This window comes from Pelobates fuscus, chromosome 7, assembly GCF_036172605.1.
Source record: "Pelobates fuscus isolate aPelFus1 chromosome 7, aPelFus1.pri, whole genome shotgun sequence".
In the NCBI taxonomy this organism is placed as follows: domain Eukaryota; kingdom Metazoa; phylum Chordata; class Amphibia; order Anura; family Pelobatidae; genus Pelobates; species Pelobates fuscus.
Genome location: NC_086323.1, coordinates 18,323,009 through 18,349,770, shown reverse-complemented (window position 1 = coordinate 18,349,770; position 26,762 = coordinate 18,323,009). Strand labels below are relative to the sequence as shown.

Sequence of the window (26,762 nt, the reverse complement as noted above, 5' to 3'; positions counted from 1 at the left end):
GGCCGAGGTAGGTTTCTGGGACCTCCTCCCCATGTTGTGGGTGTCTGGTGTAGTGGGACCGTACTGCAGATTGGTGTCGTAGGAGATTCCGGCCACTCTTGCAATTAGACCTTGTGCGGCCTTCGCGGCTTGCGCCTCGAGGTAGGCCCCGGACCTCCTCCGGGTTTTCCTGCCCGTGTGTGGGAACAGGAAAGGCATCGGTATGTGGCTCTACCTTAATGTGTGCTTGTTGGAGTGATTGTGCCCATCGATGGCACTTTGGGATTGGCGATTAGTGTGGATTTCTCGTCGATTGTCAGCTCTGTAAAAGTGCGGCCATTCAGGTCTAGCGTTAGGCCCCGCCCCTGAGGGATTATATTGTTTAAATATAAAATGTATTATGTCACTAAGTTTTACGGAGTTACATTCTCTCTATTGTATTTTGATCAATCACTACTGTATTTTTTATCAAAGGCCAACTGTGTTTCATTGTCTTTGTGTATACACTGTACAATGATAATAAAATTGAATCTAAACTATTCTACATGCTAAAATATTCCAGAACGTAATTCACCTCTTCAGTAAAGCACACATTCTAATGTTATCCATAAACATAATAAATCTTGCACACACGGAATTCAGTCTGTCAATAAAACTCGCACTGCAATGTAATTCAATTCACCAATAAAGCTCACAGTTTAATTTGGTTAATTTTGCTAATTAACTATGCACTCAAATGAAATCAGTTTTGTCAATGAAGCTCAAACTCTAGAATATAATATTCTCTAGAATATTAAAATATGTTTATATCTTTATTGTGACTATGCCACAAAAAAAGATAAACAAAAAATAACTCACTCTAATTTATCCAGTTAGATAATACATTTTGCACTCTAATGTAATTCAGTTAGAACGTGACCCTTATCTCACTGAATTACATTAGACTGCAAGCTTTATTGTCTAATGTAATTGATTTTGCCAATAAAGTTTCTGCTTTTTAACAAATAAAACATGTAACGTAAAATATTGTATCTTGTAATAAACGATAGATTTCTTTACTATTGGGGCTTATTACGTTCAGGATTGTTCAACTATTTAAAGTTCACCTATCATGAGCTGTTGAATTTCATTCAAACACAATTTTATCTATCGATTGATTAATTGACATGTGTTACAATACAGAAAGACGGGAAGCCAAAGTCCGATTTGAATTGGAAACAAATGGATTTCCAGTTTGCTTGTTACCGCTGCACCTGAATTGGCCCACAGGAGTTAAGACCAATGTCCAGGATTAATGTGGAAATTGCAAATAAATCTATTCAAATTCAGATTATAGAAATGCAAGCAAACGACTACATAAATACAGGACATTTTTATACATTCTAATGTATATAATCATTGGGAGCATGCAATAAATAATGCCAAAATCTTGGGTGTAGTAAAAGCAAGTGTTCGGACTACGGTGTCCGATTTAAATAATTTCAGAGCATGGGTTCGACGGACAGCCTTGCTGACTGTGAAAACCAATTGCAGTAATATATGTTTGCCAATGTACACAAATGAATACTGTGACAATACACGTCACAGTGTTCATTCATCCGATAAGTCACAGAATTCATTTAACGAGCAGTCACAATACAAGTCACAGTATTCCTTTAGTCAGAAGATCAGCGTTTTTATATATTTTTTTTCTTAATCTCACTGATGCCGCTCTGCAGATAATTTTTTTTTCTTAATTTCCCTAATGCTGTTCGGAGATAAGGTTGGCCTGCTGAGGAAGTGCAACAGAGAAAATACATTGCATTATACATGCTGCAGGGCTATGCTTTTCATGCGTTTTCATAAATATAACAAAATTATACATCTTCCTAAAAAAAAATCGGAACTGGTAACCTAACCGTGACCAGTGGTTGGAGTCTGTATATGCAGCGTTTTAGCTTGAAATGCTGCACTGCACATACAAGCATATTGGCACTTGTATGACGGGGGCTAGTTACATCCCCCGCCACACGTGAAATAGGTTGCCTGGAACTCTGTTAAAACGGGGGTAAGTATGGTTTAAGAAAGGTTACAGTAACCCTTTAAGGACAAATTATATATAATCAGCAAGGAAATGGAAAGTAGTTTGTATTTATAGTGATGGACTTCATTACAGATATTAAGTGTTACCATAACACTGCATTATAGTACATTTCACTTTGTGAAGAAACCCTTGCAGAAACCATAACTTAAACGTGAATAGAATTATGGTTACTTGTTTATTTTCCTATGAATGTCTCCAGAATAATTAGTCTCATGGTTTATTGTTACCAGTCTCCAGAACCCCAAGATAGAATTACTTTCCCATAGTACATGGTTCACTGTATGATTATATATTTATACATATAAACACAAATCTTTAAAGCCATAATATGCTCTCGCCTATACTGACGCAAATATTGCAGTTTCTATAAAGGAAGCCAGCAGCCTGCTACATACATTCAAGAATGGATCATTAAAGAAAAAAAAATTAAAATACTAAATCATGTCTGGCTATCACCAACCTCACAACAATCCAATATCCCCATCTAGAACTACCATCTATTAGTTGCCTTGACAACAGGTTTCCATGGATGCAAACATGCAAAGCCCACTTGTTTCAGGAAATATTAGAACGTCCCAATCACATCTCAGAAATCCATCAGGATTGGCATTCGTCAAATGTGCCCTTCTCTCTCAACACGTAAACTCCTCAAAGCATAGCATTAGCAGAGTTCCAGAAATGCTAGAAATGCAGTAACACTAAGTGAAGGGTTTATTTCGCAGCTTACTAAGAAAGAAAAAAAATAAATCTATCCAGCATCTTATTCAAGCCAACTTTAAAATAGTTCACACTCCTACAGGGAAGACCGTGACGAGTCTCATCTTCCTGGAGAAGTGGTGCATGCGCCAATCAAATGTGGAGATTGCCCAATAGCATGCTCCTCACAGGGAAACATTGACCAATAAGTAATCATTCAAGGGGAGTGAACCAGGAATCCCTCCAGTGTTCCCAAATTGTTCTAAATCAATTCATTAAAGTAATAGGTACAGGGGCATGACCAGAACGCAGCCGAGGGCGGCCGCATGTAAGCATCACTTAAATATCCCTCATAGAGTCATCCAAACACATACAAACAAACTCACGTACACAGACATACAGACACACATACAAACAAACTCACGTACACAGACATACAGACACACATAAACAAACACACAGTAAGACAGTCACAAGGAAACAAAACTCATATACAGAAACCTACCCGGCTACAGATACATATACACACACTGAAGTTACACCAGGACCCAGATGAATGTATGGGGAAAGACATTGTCTGTACTTTAATATTGTATGGTTAGTGTGTAACAATGTATTATATGTCTTCGTCTAATCAATACCAGTGACAGCAATATCTAAACCGGTCACTCAAGTCACTGGGATCGATTAGGCAGGCTATAGGGCCACACTCCAAGCAGATTATTTTACAGGAATAACTGCATACCTGCCTAAATAAATGAAGTATTTGGGTGACAGGTCATTCCATCTGGAAGCTCACATGGAGCAGCTCTCTGTGGCTCAACAACTAATTCTCCACATAGGAAGCAGACCAGGAGAAACGGCTTTTGAGGGTGAGAGACATGAAGGACAGGGCTGGAAGAATGTCAGGATAAGAGGTATTCCCAACTATATCACAGCTGCTAAGCTACCTACCTTTGTAGTCTCCAAACAATCTTTCCGCCCTCACAGAGCTGGAACGGTTTGCTAGATAGGGCACAGAGACTGCCGAAATATTAAGATTAAATATACAAGTCAAGGCACTACAGCCGAATGAATACGAATGACATCAATCCAGTCTTCCAAACCCTCACATTGACTAGACCATGGGCAATTTGAGGAAGAGGGGGGTGGGCAGGGCAAGCTCCCCCTCTGAGGAGCCAAGCGAGGCGGTCAGTCCTACTGCCTGGACTGCACGGTAGGGCGATAAGAACTCCCTTACCTGTCAACCCCTGGTAATGGGGTAGGAGGAAGAACTTGGGCTGAACCCAACTATCATGATTAGGTTATCATGACAATGATCTGATACTTTCCTGGGCAACGCCTGTAAGGAGCTGTCTGCATTGGGTATGCAGACAAAACAAGCAAAGATATTTAACCCAAGAGCTGGATAAAATACAGGTGGATTAGCGCTAAGTGACAAAGGTAATTGCAACAACCCCCAGTGTCTAAAAATAACTCCAAACACACTACATAAATAGATACAAACAGTGAGGGGGTGCAAAATGCACAATAATATATACTTATTAATGTGAGACCTTTTTAGTAATGTGAGACCACTCCCCTGAGGCTTTATCGTGATGGCTGAAAGAGCATTAAGGGAGATGTAGTCCACATCTGGAGTGCCAATATTTGGCTAACCCTAGGGAATGGTGTCAGTGGTTTTTTAAAATAAAAATAATTAAGCAAACCAATTTCAGAGTTCTGCGAAGTGCCCAGTGTGTAACAAAGTGAAAAGATATACTAAACACCCACTGCCGTTACTATTGGGGTAGGGCAGGTAAGCAGACCGTTAAAAGATACTATTTTACATAAACAGTCTCTTGAAGTCAGTGTTTTATGCATCAAAAAAAAATTAAAAACTAACTGCTTACATCACAATGTCCCCCATCGCCCGAGTCCGACCATAGAGGTCCCACACACCCAGCAGAACCTGTCCCAAGTTAACCCCAGCATTTAAGTAACACATGTATCCCCACACCACCAGTTACCATCTCACTCATGTCAGGGCATCCTATAAAATACCAGGGGTTAACCTACTAATTGTTACTGCCAACGGCGTTCCTTTGACTTATACTAGATATTAGTTGCTAACTGCCTGTATAAGCAACCAAAATCATTTAAGTTTACCAGTATTGATGCGACTCATAACAGTAGTAAAGCGACTGAGCACAGTATTGATGCGACTGATCACAGTAGTAAAGCGACTGATCACAGTATTGATGCGACTCATAACAGTAGTAAAGCGACTGATCACAGTATTGATGCGACTGATCACAGTATTGATGCGACTGATCACAGTATTGATGCGACTGATCACAGTATTGATGCGACTGATCACAGTATTGATGCGACTGATCACAGTATTGATGCGACTGATCACAGTATTGATGCGACTGATCACAGTATTGATGCGACTGATCACAGTATTGATGCGACCCATAACAGTAGTAAAACGACTGCTCACAGTATTGATGCGACCTATAACAGTAGTAAAGCGATTGATCACAGTATTGATGCGACCGATCACAGTATTGATGCGACCCATAACAATAGTGATGCGACCCATAACAGTAAAAAAGCGACTGATCACAGTATTGACGCGACCCATAACAGTAGTAAAGCGACTGATCACAGTATTGATGCGACTGAAAATAGTATTGATGCGATTGATAATAAACACTGACCAAGTTTTATTACAATGTAAATCTACTTTTACTCGACAGTACCTGTTTAACCGACACAGCTTCTAGCCCACACTGACATAAGTACATGTCCCAGACTAATCAAAGGCATAACTCTTGAATCGCTGTTCCTTTTCCTATATAACCTGTGCCAAGCATGTTCATAAAAACAAAAATTGTGCTGTATTTCCTCTTGCCGCATAATGTCTACCTTAAAATGCGAGTAATTGCTGTTGTGGCATTACTGGCACGCATGTACCTTTTAAGCACATCAAAAATAAAGAATTACAAAAAAAAAAAAATTAAAAAATAGTTTAAAAAGGGAAATACAATGCAATAAAACGGCTTCATCTTATGTAGTTATGGTGGCTGAAATTCTTTGGCGCCATCACTATGTTTAATGCAAAACAGTTTAACATTGATGGTCCCCCACAAGCATGCAGAGTGAGCCTTCAGTGCTGCACAGACTAATGTGGAAGCTCTAGCAACAGCAGTAATAGCCACTCTCAACCTATCACAGCTGCCCATTAGTGGTATGACCAAGGCAGAGTATAATCCAACTTTGTTAAAAAGGACACTATTATGCATCAAAACTTTAGCATTATAAAGTTAAAGATTTTCAGACATTAACTTGCTTTAGACATTTTTTATCTCCGGCCCTGCAAATAGAGTTTTAATTATTATTATATTTATATAGCACCAACAAATTACGTTGCACATTCCAATAGGTGGACTAACAAAAATGTAATTGTAACCAGATAACTTTGACGCACAGAAACAGAGGGGTTGAGGGCCCTGCTCAATGATTTTACAAGCTAGGGGGCATGGGATAAATGACACAAAAGGTAAGGGAAGTATTAGTGAAGTAGATTGGTAGAATAGTATTCAATGAAGACTTGGTGTGGGTTTCTGTTTTTTTTTATGACTGTTGCAGGAGATGAATCAGTTGAGAGCCATTAACAATTTTATTGATATGCTTTTGTGAATCACACACCGATGGCTCCTGAAGTCTCTAGCAGGCTGGTAATCGAGCAGGAGATAAGAAATTCTAAACCGAATGTGCAGTAGAGGAAGTTCAAACATTAGATCTCTCTTTACAGGAAGTGTTTAGGAAAGCGGTTATTTATCACATGCAAAGGTGTGACTAGGGCTGCATAACACCACACACAAAACCAATTAGGGGGGGGGGGGGGAATCACTAAATCAAAGCTGGGCTTCTTTAGTACTCACTACTGAATTTAAAAAATAAAGGGGGGACATTGCAAATACTATAGCTTATTGCCATAGCGAGAGGTTTGCAGGCAGTTGGCATATGCAGTGGAGTGTAAGAAAATATATACCGTATATACTCGAGTATAAGCCGACCCGAATATAAGCAGAGGCCCCTAATTTTACCCCAAAAAACTGGGAAAACTTATTGACTCGAGTATAAGACTAGGGTGGGAAATGCAGCAGCTACTGGTAAATTTCTAAATAAAATTAGATCCTAAAAAAATTATATTAATTGAATATTTATGCAGCATGTGTGTATGAGTGCAGCGTGTGTGTTGCAGAGCCTTGGTGAGGGGTGGGAAATTTTATTTTTTTATTATTATTTTAGTTTTTGTATTATTTTTTAATTTCATTTAATTATTTTTTTTTTATTTATTTTCCGTCCCCCCTCCCTGCTTGATACAGGGCAGGGAGGAGGGCTCTCACTCCCTGGTGGTCCAGTGGATGGGCACTGTGTAGGAGGGGGGCTGGCAGGGAGCTCTTACTTACCTCTCCTGCAGCTCCTGTCAGCTCCCTCCTCCGCGCTGGTCCGTTCAGCACCTGTCAGCTAACAGTGTAATTCTTGCGAGAGCCGCACTATGACCCCGCGGCTCTCGCGAGATTTACACTGGGAGCTGGCAGAGGTGCTGAACGGACCGGCGCGGAGGAGGAGGGAGCTGACAGGAGAGGTAAGCAAACGCTCTGCAGCCCCCACAGCCCCCAGTCTGTATTATGGCAATATAAATTGCCATAATAAAGACAATTGACTCGAGTATAAGCCGAGTTGGGGTTTTTCAGCACAAAAAAATGTGCTGAAAAACTCTACTTATACTCGAGTATATATGGTATATCCATTATATCGTTAGCTGAATGCAGTAGTATTTAAGGTTATAGAGTGTGTGTAAAAGTACTTTTTCTGCCTGGTTGTGTGTCATGAAATACTTTTTGACCAGAGAAGAGTTTCCCCGTAATCAGTGTTTTATACACACAGTTAGAAAAGCTCACACAATCCAAAGATAGAGCCTTATGTAAAACTTCATGTGGTACATTTATTTTCATATATTAAATAACATTGACAAAACAACTCCATTCCCTTCAAGATCTTTGCATTCATATAAAATAGAAGAAAAAGAAAAAAAAATACCCACAATACATCTCATCCCTTCAGGCACAGTGACAAGGCAGCTATATATATATATATCCCTTTAAAGATTTACCACTATACAAAATTCATGTTTGATTCCCACTCTTTCCCCATGTAAAAAAATACTCTGAGAAAATGTTAAAAAAAAATAAACACATTTACATATTCTGAGATGAGAAGAAAAATGAAACAATGCTTAAAAATTTACAATACAGTACATTTTTGGCAAGAAAGGTAACGTAACATTTCAGGCTGATGTGAAATTCAGATTTAAGGAAGAACATTAGTTTTGTTCAGTAATAAATAATGAGAAAAAAAAAGGGGGGGGGGGAGGAGAATAGTTTTCACACACAAAGATCTTAAGGATTAAACTAAAAACGTACGTCTTAGCTTAGTGTTTGAACGGTGTGCAAGGTTTCTGTTGTACCAGATAGAACCCGTAGACCTGAGGAAGCTCTAACGTTAAATAAGGAGCTCTGAGGGATATAACCAGTCAGAGTTATATTGTCACAGTTATTTAAGGAGATTTTTTGTTTGCTTTGTTAATAAAATGGAGCAGCAGCAAATCTATTATAAAGATTTGCTGGATCCAAGAATTTAAAAACACACAGGTGCCATTATAAAGTGGCACCTGACTAAAAAGACTGCGGGGATGCACAAGGCATTAACCCCTCAACAGCCAAAAGGACAAGTTAACGATTACCTGTCAATAGCTACACAGTTAAAGGAACAGAAAAGACAATAGCTTATCTTAATGGACATATTCAAGTATTGTGTTAATTTGACAAGCCCACTAAATTTGATTTTTGAGATGGCATAATGTGGTTTCATTTTATAATCTATGAACATTTCTGATTCCCACAATGCTAAAGTGCATAGCCAGAGAGATCAAATTTACACATAGGTGGTTTTATTCGAGACAATGTTCCATCGTGGAAGTATATCTTGCCTTGGCAACCTGCGCCCTCAAACGGCAATGAACTTCAGTTGCCAAGAATAAGTGCGGCTTCTCCTGGAAAATGGTTTCATTACCTACAGACATAACTTTAGAATCTTGTAAAATCTGGTTTGTTTTTCCTATTGCTATAAATATCCCAAAAATAGCATAACAGTCTTGTCAAAGTAACCAGCATTTTAATACGGCAATTAAAAAAGTAATTTTCCCACTTTACTGTCCCTTTAACGCTTAATGGAAGATGTGTGAAGTTTTGTTAGGGCGTTGGACACTCAGGCTGTTTGAGGACCACTGCCTTTCCGTGCCTGGGCCTGAGCTCTCCGCTTTGCGAGGCGCGACTTGGAAGGTGGAGAGAGCCTCATTGAGCAGATGGCATGAATGATCTCCACTTGTTCCTCAATCAGGTCACTGTCACGCTGAGAGAGCTGGCGGTTCAAAGCAATGGCTTCAGCTGCAAACAGGGTCAGGTCCTTCGTACTGCTGTGCCTGTTAGAGGTTAATATGAGATTGATCAGTTAGAATCCCAGTGACATGAATTATGAACGCAAGCAACACTTAACAGATACAGTTCTCACCCAATAGTGCTTGGCTAAAGCATAGAACTGCCAGTATAGTAATGCTTCCCTAACAGACCATTTTGATATGTTGTAGTACAATGAATCACCACTACTTTACGGTCAGCAACACATGTAGTGGTAAAACTTTATTACATTATATGTATATTATGTGTTAAATAGTGATAGACCAAAGAAAGCTGTAAAAGACACTGCATTACTTTACAGCGGTGCCTAATCCCGAAGCAAAGCATGCCTGTTTAGAGTAAGGTAGGAAATTTGTTGCAATACATACTATTTGTGAAACCTACTGGGTTGTAAAAAATAACAGCAGATAGTGTTATTAGCAACTTAAAAGGAGATACATTTGAAACAACCTGTACTAGAGAACAAAGTGTAGTTCCAGAGGTTCTATAAAAATTATAAAAATATCTAATTAATGAGTATTACCTTTGAAGCAGAAGTGGTGTTGGCAACCCATGTTCTGGAGCATCCTTAAAAACAGAATGAGAAAAAAATATAAGCGAAACATCACTAGCATCGCAAAAAAAAAACAAAAAAAACAAAGAAAAAAAACTGTGTGTGGAGCAGGCTGGAAGCCAGGTCAGTTAGAAAGCACCCGACTACCCAAAGCCACCACATGTGATTGCACAGAGGTCGAGATGTTGTGGCATGAGTTAATGGGAAACAAAGCAGAGAGAGATAGGATAGTCATACTAGTGGGATTGCACAGAGTAGTTCATATGCCCCATGTTCAGCCATAAGATGATCAATACCGAACATAAAGCCGTGAAGATCAGGAAATGTCTATATTGTGGAGCCTTTCACTCCATAGTTAAGAATTAATTTATAAGAGCATATATTGCTGCAAATACCTGGCTTGCTGTGTAGTGCAATATTCACACTATTTTTAGAATTTGTTTTAAGGTCTTTCCACGCAAATGTTGCATGAGGTATGCCATGATGTAGGTAGAATACAATTATATTTACAATAAAGAGGACAGACTGTACAGAAACAAAACAGTTTGCATTGTGCTTCAATGACAAGTGAAGTTCAATACATACTCTATGAGACAAGGGCTTATTACAAACCAGATTGAGCTGTGGTATATGAAGAGAAAGACACACATACATAATGCCCAAAATTCCACAAAATTAGCACTGAAACTATAAATAATTTATGTTAAAAAAGTGCCAAGAGATATACACTTTTTGAAACCAAGACACTTTCTGGACATGCAGCAAAAAAAAAAAAATTAAACGAATAAAAACACTGCTTTTTTTTTTTTTTTTTTTTTTTAAAGAAAATCAGGTGAAATACTCAGTTATAGTTATTCATTAAACAAACCGCTTGCTATAGTGGTTTTGGTGCCAAGAATGTCCTGGCATCCCCCATTTAAGTTGTCAAACTATTAGAACATTAAAAAAAAAAACCTGGTTGTACTACTTACATAGAAACAAAGACTGTGACGGCAGATCAGAGCCATCCGGCCCATCTAGTCTGCCCTATTTTCTATATAATTTTAATTAGTCCCTGGCCTTATCTTATAGCTAGGATTGCCTATCCCACGCATGCTTAAACTCCTTCACTGTGTTAACCTCTACCACTTCAGCTGGAAGGCTATTACATGCATCCACTACCCTCTCACTAAAGGAATTCTTATAAGAAATTAAATCCTAGCACCACAACCACTACAGAGCAGTACTTTATAGTGTTCCTTTAAACTGAGGAATACAAAGGTTTACAATCTCCATTTAGATCTCTATTCCCCAATGAACACATTTCATAAGCACTGTACACTTACCCCTTGCAGCCACGGGTGGTGGAGAACTTGAGCAGCACTCAAGCGTTCCTTGGCGTCTCGGACCAATAGTTTTGATATTAAATCTTTAGCTTGGCAGGAAATGTGTGACCAATCCTTTTCTGGAAACTCATATTTGCCTTCTTGAATGCTTTCAAAAAGCTTATTCTGTTAACATGAAAAAAAAAAAAATATGTAAAATACATTTACAACGCAGGTTAAAGGAGGGGATAAAATAAATACCACGGAATGATCACACAACTTAAGAGGAAAAAAAAAAAGTTGCAGAAAGAGAAAACTAGTGATCGCACGAATGTATGGGATGTTGCAGGCAAGTGTTTTTAAATAAATAAATAAAAATCGCACAGAATCTTAAAATGTAAACGGTTGTAAACAGTTTGTCTGTGGTTATATGTTGTAGCCGATCTTATTTATTAATTTTCCAGTTTAGAACCAGAATACAATTGGAGGCTCAGTCAAGGTTACTTGTTGTTAAACACTAGCATGATTTATTTACCATTTGACCCTCTAACCCATTTCTTCAATTATTAGATATTTAACACTTTGCAGACTAGTGGTTATTTCAACCTTTGCATTGATTGCCACTGACCTCACTGCTTGTTTATCAGCCGTGAAGCATCTGTTAATTATTGCAACCCAGATGGCAATGTAATTGTTGTACTAAAATAGAAGCCCAGCAACTGTATGTGTATAACACTCCAGCAGTTATTTGGATAAATGTCATTTTAGCTGAACATCTGACAATGAAACAGCCTGTTGCAGTGATTAAAGACCTCTCAAATAGGAGGGGGACAAAAACAAAATTTGGGCCAAGGGTCCTTAAAATGTTAAGTAGTACACTAAATGTTTGGGACACAGACTTTTAGAGTGATGTAGGCGGTAATTTAGAAATACTATTTAACATGTTTCTCCAAGCACTCCTCTGCTGGCTGAGATAATAAGGAGGATCTCAGCCGATCCAATGCTTTCCTATAGGACAGCAGTGTGAGGTTAGAGCAGATCCGGACGCTAGGATCCTCCGTTAAGCGTCGCTGCCGACAAGATCTCAGCATCTGCACTATGTATGCATGTTCTGCCTACAGACAGCAACCCACACAAGAAACAGACCCCATACACTCAACATACACACACAAAGCTTGCTTACAGCGCTGTGGAGTCTGAGACAGTAGCAAGTTTAGGTTATTTGAGTTGATTACCATAAATGGAGGAGTCAGAGCTAATGTTTTGTGTACCAACCTTGGAGCCTTCATGTTTACATGTTATTTTATTATCTGTCAGGACAAGTAGATTGTAAAGGAAGAACCATATTAAGCTAGAAAACAAATCCCTTGTACCCCCTTTTTTTCTTCCAAATTCACCACTGAAGTGACTGATTTGTACATATGTACAATTGATACCAAACAAGTCCAAGTAACACAAGAACATAACGTATCAGCATATAATAAAACATTGAGAATTCGTAATTTCTAGGTGGGAGTGAGAAATGCTAACCATTTAATGACAAGTAAAGCAAGGCTGTAACTACCTGACACACTCTGCAAATTTCCCCTCGGTCCCAGCCGCAGTCTGTGCCACAGTTGCCCACAAAGGGAGGGTACCCACTCAGCATTATATACAGAATAACGCCCAGGCTCCAGAGATCACATCGCTTGTCATAGAAGTTTGCTTCATCTGTGAAAACCTCTACCACCTCTGGGGCCATATATTCTGCTGAGCCACACTGTACAGGAGGTAATGGAAGGCAAATTACAGACTGGTCATCAAGCCAACATCGAAACCGTATATGCTTAATTTATGAAGAACAGGCTGTTACACAACACTACATATTTACTTTGACACATTTAATGAATTAATATGGTAATATTTACAAACACCATAATTAAAATAAAACGTAAACTATAAAGTGGAAGAGCTAGATCAACTAAAAATTGACCCCAAAAAAAGTAAATAAACTAAACTCCCCCACGTGTGGCTTTCATGAGGTTAAGCGATATAAGAGCAGATATTAATAATGCAAAGGGTCAAGACGTTCAGATTTTTTTCTGCAAGTAGAATGAAGCTTATGGGAACGCATTTGCTTTAGAAAAGCAAATTAATTACACATGCTGCCTTTTTATTTAGAATATTCTCTTTATTTTGGTTGCAATTTGAACAGGCTTGTGGAATTTTGTGCATCTCACAGCTGAACAAGAACATATTCAAAATCTTAATTTCAAGGTGAATGGTCAGGTATTTAAGCAAACAGAATAACTGAGTGCACATTAGAGGGGTTTGTTTACAAATTAATTTTAGGAAATAAAAACTGAAGATACATTTAAAAGAAGAACGGTCACTCAAAACCATTTTTAATATAATAATTTCATCAAATTGAAAGGATTTTTTTTTTAAACAAGGTTAATAAATAAAAAATGAGAAAATGCAGGCCTTCTTTTAATGCACGATAGGATCTTTCAGCTACATACATATGTTTGAAAACAAAGTCTCTGATTTTCCCAGTTTTACTTCCTGCACACACAAAAAAAAGGGGGGGGGGGGGGGGGGAGAGAGAGACCATAGAGACTGTTTTCAAACCCTGACCCAAGGTGTATGTATAGGACTGAAGGATCCTGTTACATAAAACAAGAAAAACTCATCCCCACCTTTAACAGGTTTTGATTTTTTTTTTTTTGTAATAAAGTATATATATCCTTTCAGAAGTTTATTAGTTGATTAAATTATTGTTGTATAAAACGTTTGTGTTGAGTGGTCTGTTGGCCATTAAAATCTGAATGTGCCCTTGCAAGCCTCAGGTTTTTTTTTTATATTTTAAATAAATAATTTTCTCTACAATAAAGGACTCTCAAACCACTTCCTCTCCTACAAATATTGCCACCATATTGTGAGCATGCACATCCATCCACCACACAATGCATTGTGGGAAGAAATTTAAAGTCATGCATACGTGAGCTCATCGCTGAAGGAGTCGGGAGCAAAGGCATTGACAGGGAGTTGTACTATAATTGAAAGACAGAATCCACACACAAAAAAAAAAAAAGAAAATATTAGAACTTACTGGAGTCGTTAACTCTGGTGTTGTTATTGGGGTGCACGCGCTGTTTAGTTTAACACCACTGCCGAGGTCAAAGTCACAAATTTTTACTGGTGACAGCTGTGAAAAAGAGGAGACTGTAAATGGGGTTCAGCACAAAAAAAAAAAAATCTGTTACAAAAATAAAAATAGAAGTTTACCTTATATTCGAATTCACATAAAATATTTTCTGGTTTTAGGTCTCGATGAGCTATACCTGATTTAGTGGTTGGGAGGAGAAAAAAAAAAAAATATTAGAAAACTTTAAATGTTTATGTTTATATGCAAGAAACTTAAAACTAAACCATTACCTTCTCACACCTGACATTTATAGTTCGAAATAAAATGGTTTTACACAGAGGAAAGACGGGTTGTGGAGAGCACAGTCTAGACTCTGCAGTAGTGCAAAGCATCACGGAGAAGACCGCTCTGATCTTGTAGATCTCCCACCCTTGATAGAACGCTGTGACGTTCACTTTTTACTTACCTTTTGTATGAAGAAAATCAAGAGCAGATGCAATGTCCTTTACTACTTTACTAGCCTCCCTCTCATTAAAGTGCTTTCGTCTCTGAATGTGAGAAAGGACCGAACCTAGAAGAGGAAGCAGATAGTTTCATTAGACACCTGGATTTATTCACTAAACAGTGAACTGAACACTTACCACCCCTTGGTGAATGTAGGACAACCAAGCATAGTTTCGTAGAGATTCTATTTATGTGATAAAGGTTAAAAGCTAGCTTTTTCATAGTGGGAGTTAGATTACATTATATTTAAAGAGGAGATGCCAAGCACTTTAACACCATATCATCCTTGCAGGGTATGGTGTCATGGGTCTTCATCTCACCAAATTCTGTTATTTATAGAGTTTTATTTATATAGTTTGTAACAACTCTACAGCTGTACGCTTAGTGGCTCACTAATGTCATCCAGGCCACTTCAATAAGATGAAGTGGCCTTTGTGCAGTAACACTCATTTTACCCATTCAAGGGAAAAGAACATTGCTGTTTTGCAGGAACTACAATTTGTACCTTGAAAGGTTAAACATACCTGCACTGGCCGTTACACTGACAGACATTGGAGGCATTTCACTGTAATGACAATACAACGGTCACACAACGTTTCAGCCCTCTTGGAAAGTATTTATTTACTGCTTCTCTACGGGGACGCTTACGTGTGTATGGCACCCAACACGCATTTGCAACCAGACCCTGATGCTAATCTACGAGGAGCATTAGATTGGGCCATGCTGCCATGATGTTGCAGGTGGTGGCATTGGGGACGACCTCTAACCATGGACACGAAAGCGTAAGGAATACAAACCTATATTGCCAACTATATTACTTTAACCATCCCAACTTTCAAATCCCAGGTCCAGCTAAGATTCACCCTGCCATACAAGCACCAATGCCCAGACTGTCAGGCGTAATTCTCTAAGATGAAAATTGAATTATATGGCTAATCTTCATCTACTACAGACTACAGATTCCAAATAATGCCTTTTTTATTATTATTATTTTTTATTTTTTTATTTTTTTTTTTAAATAAGAGAATACTAATCTGGAATAAAGCAAAAATTTAAATTAAAAAAATTTTTTTTTTAGCTTAAAATATGCTACAATAGTTTCAGCAGTGTATTCTTCTAATTAACCTTTTTATGTGGCTGAATTTACAAATTATTCTTTATCCCATCTCCATAACCATTAGCATTCAGCTGTAAGCACATAGAGAAACCTGTTCCAATAATATCATTTACTAACAAGAGGGTGGGTCTGAGCCATCCACAGAAAGGAGCCTAGAACATCAGGTGACAAGGTACAGACCAGGGTGGTCTCTTGTAAAATTACAGACGGTGCAAGTTGATTTCAAATCACTGAAAGTAATTTTACAGACAAAAATGATGAACGCGGGTAGTCTGAGAAGAAGCCAAGTACTAGCTGTGATGGACCGCCTGGCACCCCGACCAGGTAGCTCCGTCAATTGCTTCTTCCTAGTAGTCGTTGAGTACCATAAGCACCGCACCAGACACCATAACCACCGTAAACCCCACAAACTGTCGCAGCTTGGTTGGGGTTTCTGTCCTCCACCCACCTTGGACCCAAGGCCAGGATCCAGCTTCCAGTGGGTAGACCTCTCCTGGTCCAGAGAGTGAAGCAGACTGCTCTTACAAGAGCAATCGTTGTGATCCAAGGGAGTATAGTGATTATAGCAATCCCCAGTGTGAGTATAGCTCTCCAACCCCTCAAACATGAGCCTAGACTTTCATGAAGGGTAAACAAATCTCTTAATGGTAGCCACAACTGGCCGATAATGACAGTCCCCATGTAAGGGGCAGTGCCCCCTGGACCTGAGAGTAAACCACAATAGAAACAAATACACAATCACATTGGCTCTCAGGTCCAGGACACTCCCAAACAAAATAGGTCAATCCCTCCCCTATGCCTGTGAGATAATGGAGTCAAGCACTATACTGAACTGAATTATCTCCAAACACAAACAAAATTTTTTTACACACAAAATCCCCCAAAAAGTTACATCCCCTGATCTGGGTGACCAACATATCCAAAAATCACCCAGGTCAGTTGAGGGGTTCAGGAATGTCCTGAAATTCATAATTTGAGTGACCACCCGCATGGTCCCACGCCCAAAACAGTTCCAGAGAATCAGGGCTTGAGGTCGGTCTAGTTCGGTAGTTTGGAAAACGAATAAACTACCGAACATAGCCAATGTTCTTACCCTGGAGCTTGTTCCCCTTATCCAGGCGAATGATTTCACCAAACAGTGCCCTTCTAAAAATTGTATAGAACCAAAAACGCAAGCGATGATGGAAGTCCAGCAGTGTTCGGGAGTTTCTGCTTCCGATTTTAGTTCCATGAGATTCATGCCCAAACACGGCTGCCTGCGTTCATGCGAACAAGATGGCCGCCACCTCGTGGTTGTCCATAGGAATTGCGGCCACCCAGACAAACAATTAACACTGCAGTGAGAACCGTTCCAAGGTGTTAATAGGTGTTAACAAGGTCCCAGGATCGTGCGGGGAATGCAATCTACCAAACAGAATAGCAAAAAGGCACGAACAAGGTATGTTATGAGCCTTTTTGCATGGCCCATAGTCCTGAGGCAGGAGGCTAGCAAACAGGCCCCTCCAAGAACACGTGACGAGGCTCAGTTCGTCACACTAGCCAATAAATATGCACATCTGAAAAGGTTGTCAATTGAAAATTATTATTGAATTAGGGGTGGAATATATTAAAGAATAACTTGTCAGCAATTCAAACCGAATTTTAAATTAGTTGAAATAGATTAAATGAGAACTGCTGAATTTATCCCCGTTAATTTGAAATTCAGTTTTTAGTCTGATAGGATTATTCACTAAAGTGTGAATTTGAGCATTTAACCAGATTTTTCGTTAATCACTTCTGAATGTGGTAATACAGTCTTGGTGAGACTCCTTCATGAGAAAGTGCTCATCTAAAAACCTGCAACATCAGAAACTACTGAACAAAAAGTGTGCTTTGTCCCTGAAAACAAAGATACACATTCATTAAATCAGGAGCAATCCACAGCTTGACGGCCAGCAGACAACTGCAGGGCAATCAAAGACCAAGAGACATGAAACACTCGACAGATCACAAACTACGGGGGATACTTCCTATAACAGAAGTTAATGCACCTGCCAAGGTTACATCCTCTCTTTACAGAGAACTACCAGAAATTCAAAGATAATTTCACATTCAGAGCAGAGATTGTTAGTTTTTTCCTTTCTTCAATTCAGCTATTTTTTACCTTAATTTGAAGTTTGAATTGAAATCGCAACAGTTCTCATTTCCGTAAATAAACCGATGTGTGTGCAACCGATACCCCAATACTCCAGCACTGACTGGCTGTGTGTGACTCCAGTAAAGACATTATTTGAGCGTCTCTGAATGCAGACCGTGCATTTGTGATCATTCCGGTGAATAACCCTGACAATGCGAGTCTACAATTACTAAAGCGATAATTGCTGGAAATCCAAAATGAATTTAAAATTAAGGTCAAACGGTCAGCAATAGAGAGCTCTTACCGGGTCCTTCCTCCAAGTATTGTAACACGAAACATTTCCTGTGACTGTTTTCCCCCAAATGCCATTCACCTTGTCAGCAACAAAGAAGCGGCTGAAAAATCCATCCAATCATAGCACTGCGCAGGTATGTGTGCAATGTCATTTCAATGTGCATGGGATGAGCAAGTGACTGCGATAAACGGTAAGTTATTTCCCGGTAGAAAGACTGCAGAAGGAAAAATATGCAGCAATTTTCACAGATACCTTTCTGAAAAACCTGGAGTGTAATTCCCATTATGCACATAAAGGAATTTATAGTGCCTCACCCAATACAGTACGATGCCTGTAATCCATAGTTATATGGTACAATATCGCAGCACAGTCCATCGTGGTTATAGAGAACTGTCTCAGTCATTCTATAAAAAGGCAGCACTGCTACATTGTGGCACTCCCTACATGCAGTAGTGGTTATGGTGCCAGAAGTCTGCTGGCATCATCCTCTGATAAGTAGTCAAACCATTTTCGGTTTACACTTAACTGTCAGGCCTCCTCTTTAGATAGAAGAAATATTATCAAATGTGAAAGGGAACTTTTGCTTTAGTTCGATTTTCTCCTAAGACAGGAAAAAAAAATGTAATTGCAGAAGTGGAGGTTTCTGCTTCAGAGATATCTGAATGGGTGGTGGATTACCAGCACTCAAATAAGTGCCCAAAGAGTGGACAAACCTGACTACTTACTATGGGATGGTGCAGGGGACTCCTCCTGCAAAATAAACACTGACAATGTACTGCCTAGACAATCCCCTATACATTTAGTTGCTCTACAGTAATTTCCACAAAGCAATTATGGGAGCTTTACTTTACCACTGAAATGCTGGAAGTCCTGTATTACCAGATATCAACTTTGGGAAGATTAATTTGAAAACACTCCGCATGGAAGATTTAGTGTAAGCAGACTAAGTTGATCCAAAATAGACAAATTAGATTCCACACACAAACCAAAATTAGTTAGTTTGAGGGCAGACTAGCCATGTATTCCAACTAAAAATGGATGGGGACTCGTAACAAAATACCAATACAAGACCATCACAGTTTAACTTCACAACTGAATGTAAGTCTCTCGGCATGACTAAACAGAAAACCATTTATGTGATTAGATCAGCTCAGGAGCCAGCCCACAAAAGGCCTCTCCAACACCAGATATCCAAAATTCAGAAGCACTTAACAAAATACTCAATTGCTGTGTCACTTTTAGAATTCGGAGAAGGAAGAACAAGAAGAGGAGGAAAAAAAAAAACCCACACAGCAAATCAAGTAATAAAAAAACAAAAAAAAAAAAACAACAGTTTAAGAATGTAGACTATTGTGGCCTAGAAGGAAAATTACAACAGTGATTGAACACTTTACAGTAGAACATTTACACTATGGTACATGGTGTTTCAATGCTACCCGTCTCCTGTGAGAGACAAAAGGGCAGCTACTAATTTGTGAGAACTGGCTTGGGTTTATGGGAGAAAAATACATTGTTAAATACATTAAATTTGTACACAGAATATGAAAAACCCTGGAAACAGACTAGGGAAAGAAGAGCATAGAGACAGTGAATACATTAGTAACAGAGTCCGTAGAAATAGGGCTTTCAAAGAAGGGAAAGAATTCTGGAGGGAGAGACACCTGACTGCCAAATATCAGACCCAGGAACGACATGCAGTGAGAATCTGCAGTAAAACCGTGGGAAGAAGACATTTAACATCCATTGAGTCACAAGTTAAGACACACCACAGTAAGCATCAGTAATGGGAATATGCACTATAAGCAGGAACAGCAACAATACACTTTGATCTTCATTATGGATGTCCTGGGGATCAGAAGATAATCATGGCAATAGTTCCAGAAGCAGAGCTCTATACATCGGCTTGCTAAGCCAATACATACATCCTAAGGTCACTGCTAGAGACAGCCAATCATTAAGGCAAAACTACACTTGTTGGGACTTCATACACAAAGTGATAAAAGGGCAGCATTTGGGCAGTTTTTGCAAAATGGTTCTTTAAGGTTGTTTTTTACTTAAAGTCGGCTTCCAGCTCCCTACGGTCTACATCCATTAGTGCACACAGTCCGTTCCGAGTACCTATACAGCCTCAGTAGGTATGCACAAAACACAAACAGTTAACTGCTATGGTGCCAGGAGTGCCCTTGAACAATGTCATGTAATTAGTCAAACTGTTTTATAACTAATAACTGGACTTTGTCCTCCAGTCATTGGTGCCACGTCCAGGCTACGGCTGCAGAAGTTCGATCTCTCTAGAGACATCACCTAAGCACACCTGGCACTATAACTTTCTAGAGCTGCCTGTAGTGGTTACGGTGCTTGTAATACTTCCTTAGCAAGCCATCATTTAAGACACCACCAAAAGACAACCTGACCATGCTTAGACCCTCTTTATCAATCTTTATCAATCATGACAATAGTGGATTAAATCCTAAGGGGTGGGGGCAGACAATACAGTTTTTATTGCTGTAGTAACTCAGGAGTTACATTCCTTCAGACCCTTGCAGATTTCTGTTCCAACTTGTATCTTACAGTTTATGTGATCTTTGAAAACACCAGTAGCTCGTACCATTTGCTTAACTGCAAAACTGTATATATTTTCATTATTTCTCACTTATTTAGGGCAATGTACTTTTCCGCCCCAACCACCAACGTGAGACCTTAATATTGTGTCAAAATTCTTCCAAGTACGACCAGAAGCAAGGTTTTGAATCTCATTCATTTAATTGTAAAATGAAGTAATTAGGAGGGCGATGGCAATTAAAAAAAAAAAAAAAACACATCGGCTAGAAAGATGGAGATAGTCCAAAGATTCTGTAAGAAATCTAACCCAATACTGCGATTCTGTAAGAAATCTAACCCAAAATGGTTTTGGTTTGTTTTTAAACACAAACACATTGTGAAACAAACCCAGTCCTGCATAGAATAGCTCAGACAAGTATTCTGGGAAAGTTGTGGAAGCATAATATTTCAGAGTTGCACATTTTTTTTGTTGTTATTTATAAATTCTTTATTTTTCTGTGCAATAGAAATGACAATCACAGTTTAAGTGCCACAAAAGCACACAATTACGGAACATAGATATTGACTTGGCACGGATAAATGCACATTTTTATGTTCATTTTATGATTAAACAAGTTAGGTTGGCATGTCTGTCTCGGCGTTAGCAGAGTGGAGATAATGAGCCCAAAATATTAAATATTATGATCTGCTTAGTCAGGCTGGCATTCTAATCTGCTATACCCCCAAGTCTAGAGGCACAGGGAAGGCTTGGCTGACTGATGGTGCACTAGACCGTGCTAATGGGGTGAGTATCTTGCATGCATACATGTGTATCCTGTTCTTGGGCCCTCTGGAAACTATGGGTGTAGCACACCCCCATCTGTATCATCCTCAGGTGGCCAAGTCAAGTTTTAACTTTAATGCAATGCTCAACATGCACACAGCTTTTCCACCTTTGGGGTTTAAAGCCATGTTTCTTTCTGAAGGTTCCCAGTGCAGTAGTCTTCTGCATTAAAAACTGGTTTATGCTAATGTACCTACAGACATATCCCAGAAAGGGGGGGGGGGGGTATTATATAGTCATCTTTAATCAACCTGCTAGCCAATGTAATGTTCACTACATCTTTGAATATGTTGAATAATCAGTCACACAGAACACACTATACACTGGCATTTTGTTTTGAACAGAGATAGTCCAAACTGCTTAACGACTCAGTAGGAAAAAAAAAAAAAATAGTAGAAACTTACCTCCTCGCAATTTTTCAAAGACCAGGTAAAAACGAGATTCATCTTCACAGAATTCTATTAGCTCCAAAATGTTCCTAAAAAATAAAAATAAATATAAGATTTGAACAAGTAGCAATACAATCTCAAAAGAAGCAGATCTTCTGTGTGGGAAGATGAAAAGGTCAGGTCGCTCAAAGCTGACAACTTGCACTAAAGCCAAGCCATGCCTGAGCTCAGGTACGGAGTTATTAAAATATCAATATGATCTGCTACAGACACAAACACTGCACTTGACTGGTCTTCATAAAGAGATACTAATAACAATGACACCTCGGTCATACTAAGTTAAGCAATCAGTAAGGGGCGAGTTAGGTTTCATTTGTAATGAATAGTTTACATTAGGAGCTTTACTTTTAACAATGTAGAAAGTAGTAAGAGGGTTTGATTACTTGTTGCCTTGGCACTGGTACAATGTTTCCACTTCTCGAAATACCCTGCTGCGGCTGTGCCCAGCTTTCTTTTCCACAATCTACCAGGAGAAAAGAAAGAATGATCACATACCAAAAAACAAAAAATAAAATAAAAAAAATGATTCAGAAATAAATCAGAATCAGAATATAAAACAAACGTCCACTTTTGTTTTTAAAAGGAACACTCAAAGTACTAGAACCACTACAGCGTAATGTAGTTCTGGTGCAAAGAGACTGTCTGCAGCGTCAGCAACGTAAACACTGCCTTTTTCTGTGGTTTTCTACATCAGACAGCCAATAGAGGTGCTTCTTGGTGCTCTCCTACAATCTCACGTCCCTATGGGGAAACAGTAGGTTTGCTGATAGTCGTTGATTTCAGCATAAACAGCAGCAAGGGACTGAAAGCAAAACTATATAATACAGTTCTATGAGGTGCCCAAAAAGCAAAAGATTACAAAAACATTAAAACTACATGTTGGTGTTTCTAATCAGAGTCCCTTTACGTACTGAAAATTAACTGACCCAAATCATTTTGTTTCTGCAAAGACCAAGGAGCGCCCTCCTGTTTTGATGGCATAGTTATTCAGATTCCCTCAGAATTAGAGATTGATTAGTCTGCATTCTATTTCTCCCCACTATCACCAAGCCCACCCAGCGTGTATGTACATAACTACACATTTACTTCTTTTGTTTTTTTTAAATATGTAAATAGAATCTGCTCAAAAAAACAAATGTTTTATTTTCAGAAAGTATAACTAGGTTTAGGATACAAAATACACACTGGGGCTGATTTCAGTTCTTTTGATAAGACATTTTCATAGTAATCACTGCTTAAAATAACCTTGATGTATGTGCATCAAACCTTTTCTCAGAAATGTTTCAAACCACTTCCTTGTTTCAATATACTTCCCTCATGTGATTATTTCTACATCTTTTTGTAGAACATAGTGTTGGGTTATTCAAACTACAAGTCCATAGCATAAGACAATTTGAATAACCGAGTATCCCCTGAAAGCTGTGTGTTTTAAACCAAGGAGAGAGTGGGGCTATAAACACTGGTTACTAAAATGTAAAGAAAGTAACCAGAAATTAAGCTAAAATTGACTTTTTAATACCACATCATTAGGAAAGTTATAAAATGGTTATAGAGTTTCTGTGCCTACAGGGTTACTCCCACCTCCCTGACTACTTATTCTTTTAGAAGTGATCATGGTGGTAGGAGTCAGTATATGCAGCATTTCTGGTTTACACACTGCGCATACAGAGATTTGCACTTTTGTGCTGTGGGCCCCCTGACATGGGCAGCCTGGAACTCCGTGCGTACAAGGTGAAGTGTGCATGTCCTCTACCTCCCTAATTTAAAGTCCCACTCCTGACCACCATAGCCATAACTTTAAATTTTAAGGTCAAAATAGCTGGACTGAGAGCTAGGCTCACTTCAGCCACTCAGTCCTCAAATGTGAAATTTACTTTGAACTCTTTAAGTAACCCTGCAAGTGACTAAACCTTTAGCATCTTCTGAGAATGGTTCTACTGCAACACTACAAAGCATTACTGTCATTTTATATTTGCAGAGGATTTAGACAACATGGACTATGCAATACAAACTTAGATGATTCATTGATTAAATGTAATAATTATCCCTTTGTGTGAGCAAACAGTTCAAATTCTAAATTACCAGTCCAACTCTTGCATTCAGCCTGCATTAATCAATCCCCACATTTATAGCTTTACCAAAATACTACAACTTGCATGACAGCACAGAGTTTTAACACTTATCAAGGGGCTGATTTGACATACACACATACTATAAAATCGCCATTTAAAAAGAGGGGATCATGTGAAAGTAAATTTTTCTGAAATACCATCTTCTTTTTCATTTTTATTAAACAGACAAACTTATATAAAGACAGATAACAGATGTGCTGGACAATTCAGATAAAGGGGTAAATGTCTTGCAATCGTCAGATGGTTCTATTTTTCTGTTATAAGCTTTGTAAAATCATTTTAAATCAGTCATAGAAAGCATGCAGAGTGTAGGAGTCATTATTGGGATGATGTAGGAATGTGCTCTGTTTATTTCCAAATTACCTTAACTGCGTAATCTTTGCCAGTCTGCAAACTGATACAGCCTTGGACCTTTGCATAAGCCCCCTCTCCAAGGAGCTCATCTGTCAGCTTGTAAAGGTCTGCCAAGGGAAGAACACTGGGATTACAATGTCTTAAACCTCCAAAAAGGTCACAAACAGCACATAAACCCTGACGTCATCCCCACATAGAGACTCTGAATGGAAAGTTATCATATTATGAGACTCGATCAGGAATTGGCACAGCCGAGAGCGATTAAAGTCATCAAGGAATGTATACTGCTGGAAATCTCTCTCTATATTTTAAACACACAACATCCCATAATTTCTGAGTGCAAGACTTGCCAAGCATGTGCAGTTTACACCCAGAATGAGATTACGTGCATCGAAATTTGCAGAGTTGAGGTTAGCGAGCATGGTACTGTAAATCCAGGCCGGCTGATAACACCATGATATAGGGGTTAAAACCCTGTATGTGCAGCAATTCACAGCTAAAATTTACATATACAGATTCCAGACATCATGCCCACTACAAATCACTGGAGTGCCTGGAGTAACCCTGTAAGCAATAAACAAATGGGCAAAAAAAATTCTATGGGGGAGGGAGGAAGCCAGGGATAAGCAAGAAATTGAAGACAAAAAGGGTCTCACAGACATGTAAATATAGTGTCTACTTTAGACAATAGCACCTTTTGTCTATTACGCAAAATTAGAATGTGACAGAGGGGACAGCTAGACTTGTATGAGGAATTACCATATTTACTCTAGTCTAAGGTGCACCTTTTTTTGGAAAATAAAGTTTCCAAAATTTGAATGCACATTAGATTCGATGGCGCATTACATTTGGAGAAAAATGCGAAATTTTCCAGCAAATTCACACCGGCAAATTTTGTTGCAAAAAGAGGGCTTAAGAAAGAATAGACTTAAAGGACCACTATAGGCACCCAGATCACTTCAGCTAAATTAAGTGGTCTGGGTGCCAGATCCCTCTAGTGTTAACCCTGCAGCTGTAAACATACACTAGGGTTTACACTAGGGTTAATCCAGCCTCTAGTGGCTGTCGCACAGTGAGAAGATTCTGACGTCCATAGGAAAGCATTGAGTAATTCTTTTCTATGGGCAATTTGAATGCGTTCGCGGCTCTTGCCGCACATGCGCATTCAGATCGGACGTCGGCAGGAGGAGGAGAGTTCCCCATTGCCGAGGGAGCACGGCTCTGGAGAAAGGTAAGTGTCTGAAGGGGTTTTAGAAGAGGGACCCAGATGGTGGGAGGGATCTAAAGACCCTATCTATAGTGCCAGGAAAATGAGTGTTTTCCTGACACTATAGTGATCCTTTAACATGTAACACTAAAATTGAGATACCATCAATGTTACTATGGTATATGACAAATTTTCATTGTAGCACAATGTTATATAGTAGTTGTCACGAACACCCTACTTAAAGAGTGTGCATGACGTAGTTGTGGTGGTGAAAGGGTTAAAGTTCACTATTTGTCTGCACTAGACCGGAAATAATGACAAAATCCCCCTTACCACCACCCACACAACCATAATAATATAACTAATACTCTTTTAACGCTGCCACCACCAAGACAATTTATAAATGGGGTGCCTTGTTCCCCCAGGTAAATCAATAAAAAAAAAAACTCAAATACAACTGGCACAATAGTTAAAGAATTGCAAAAATGCTAATTAGTCTCTTCAGGTGTCATATCTAAAAGAAACAAACATTACCTATCTCCACAACAGGTTTTGCTGTTTTTAAATTGCTATTAATAAAGTATACTTACCTGAGATCCGGATTGCAAGCTTCTTTTCCACGGATCCCACGCACTCTAGGGGCTGATCTTCCCTGAGTGCTATAGCAACGAGTGGTGCTTTTACAACTCCAACCTTGTGAGTGTAATACCTTAAGGGCACCTCTGTTTGCTTTATTTTATAGATCTATAAGTGAATTACTATGATGCACTTTGCTAGTACAGCATTCAATATTAATGTGAGCAGTTTATTCAGATGTTCCATTTGGTTTTGGGTAGGTTTGCAATGACATCTGAATAGCAAGACAATGGGTAACAGACCATGAATACCTGCAAATTTCCCCGTGTAGCTCTCTGTATCCCGACTCCTT

General features: G+C 38.9%; 1 protein-coding gene across 2 annotated transcripts in view; it reads right to left on the bottom strand.

Annotated features, from left to right (window-relative positions):
• Positions 1-7,735: 7,735 nt before the first annotated feature.
• Positions 7,736-26,762, bottom strand: part of MKNK1 (MAPK interacting serine/threonine kinase 1) — a 47,878-nt gene continuing 28,851 nt past the window's right edge. For both annotated transcript variants that reach the window (XM_063427742.1, XM_063427741.1), the window contains exons 2-13: positions 26,722-26,762; positions 24,637-24,734; positions 22,525-22,604; positions 22,097-22,170; positions 14,742-14,846; positions 14,416-14,471; positions 14,240-14,335; positions 12,713-12,907; positions 11,170-11,334; positions 9,815-9,858; positions 7,929-9,296; positions 7,736-7,896 (exon numbers count right to left, since the gene is read on the bottom strand). The exon at positions 26,722-26,762 is cut by the window's right edge and continues 58 nt beyond it. In XM_063427742.1, the coding sequence (XP_063283812.1) occupies positions 9,083-9,296; positions 9,815-9,858; positions 11,170-11,334; positions 12,713-12,907; positions 14,240-14,335; positions 14,416-14,471; positions 14,742-14,846; positions 22,097-22,170; positions 22,525-22,604; positions 24,637-24,734; positions 26,722-26,762 (1,168 nt within the window). In that variant the 3' untranslated portion in view covers positions 7,736-7,896; positions 7,929-9,082. The remainder of the gene's footprint in view (positions 7,897-7,928; positions 9,297-9,814; positions 9,859-11,169; positions 11,335-12,712; positions 12,908-14,239; positions 14,336-14,415; positions 14,472-14,741; positions 14,847-22,096; positions 22,171-22,524; positions 22,605-24,636; positions 24,735-26,721) is intronic.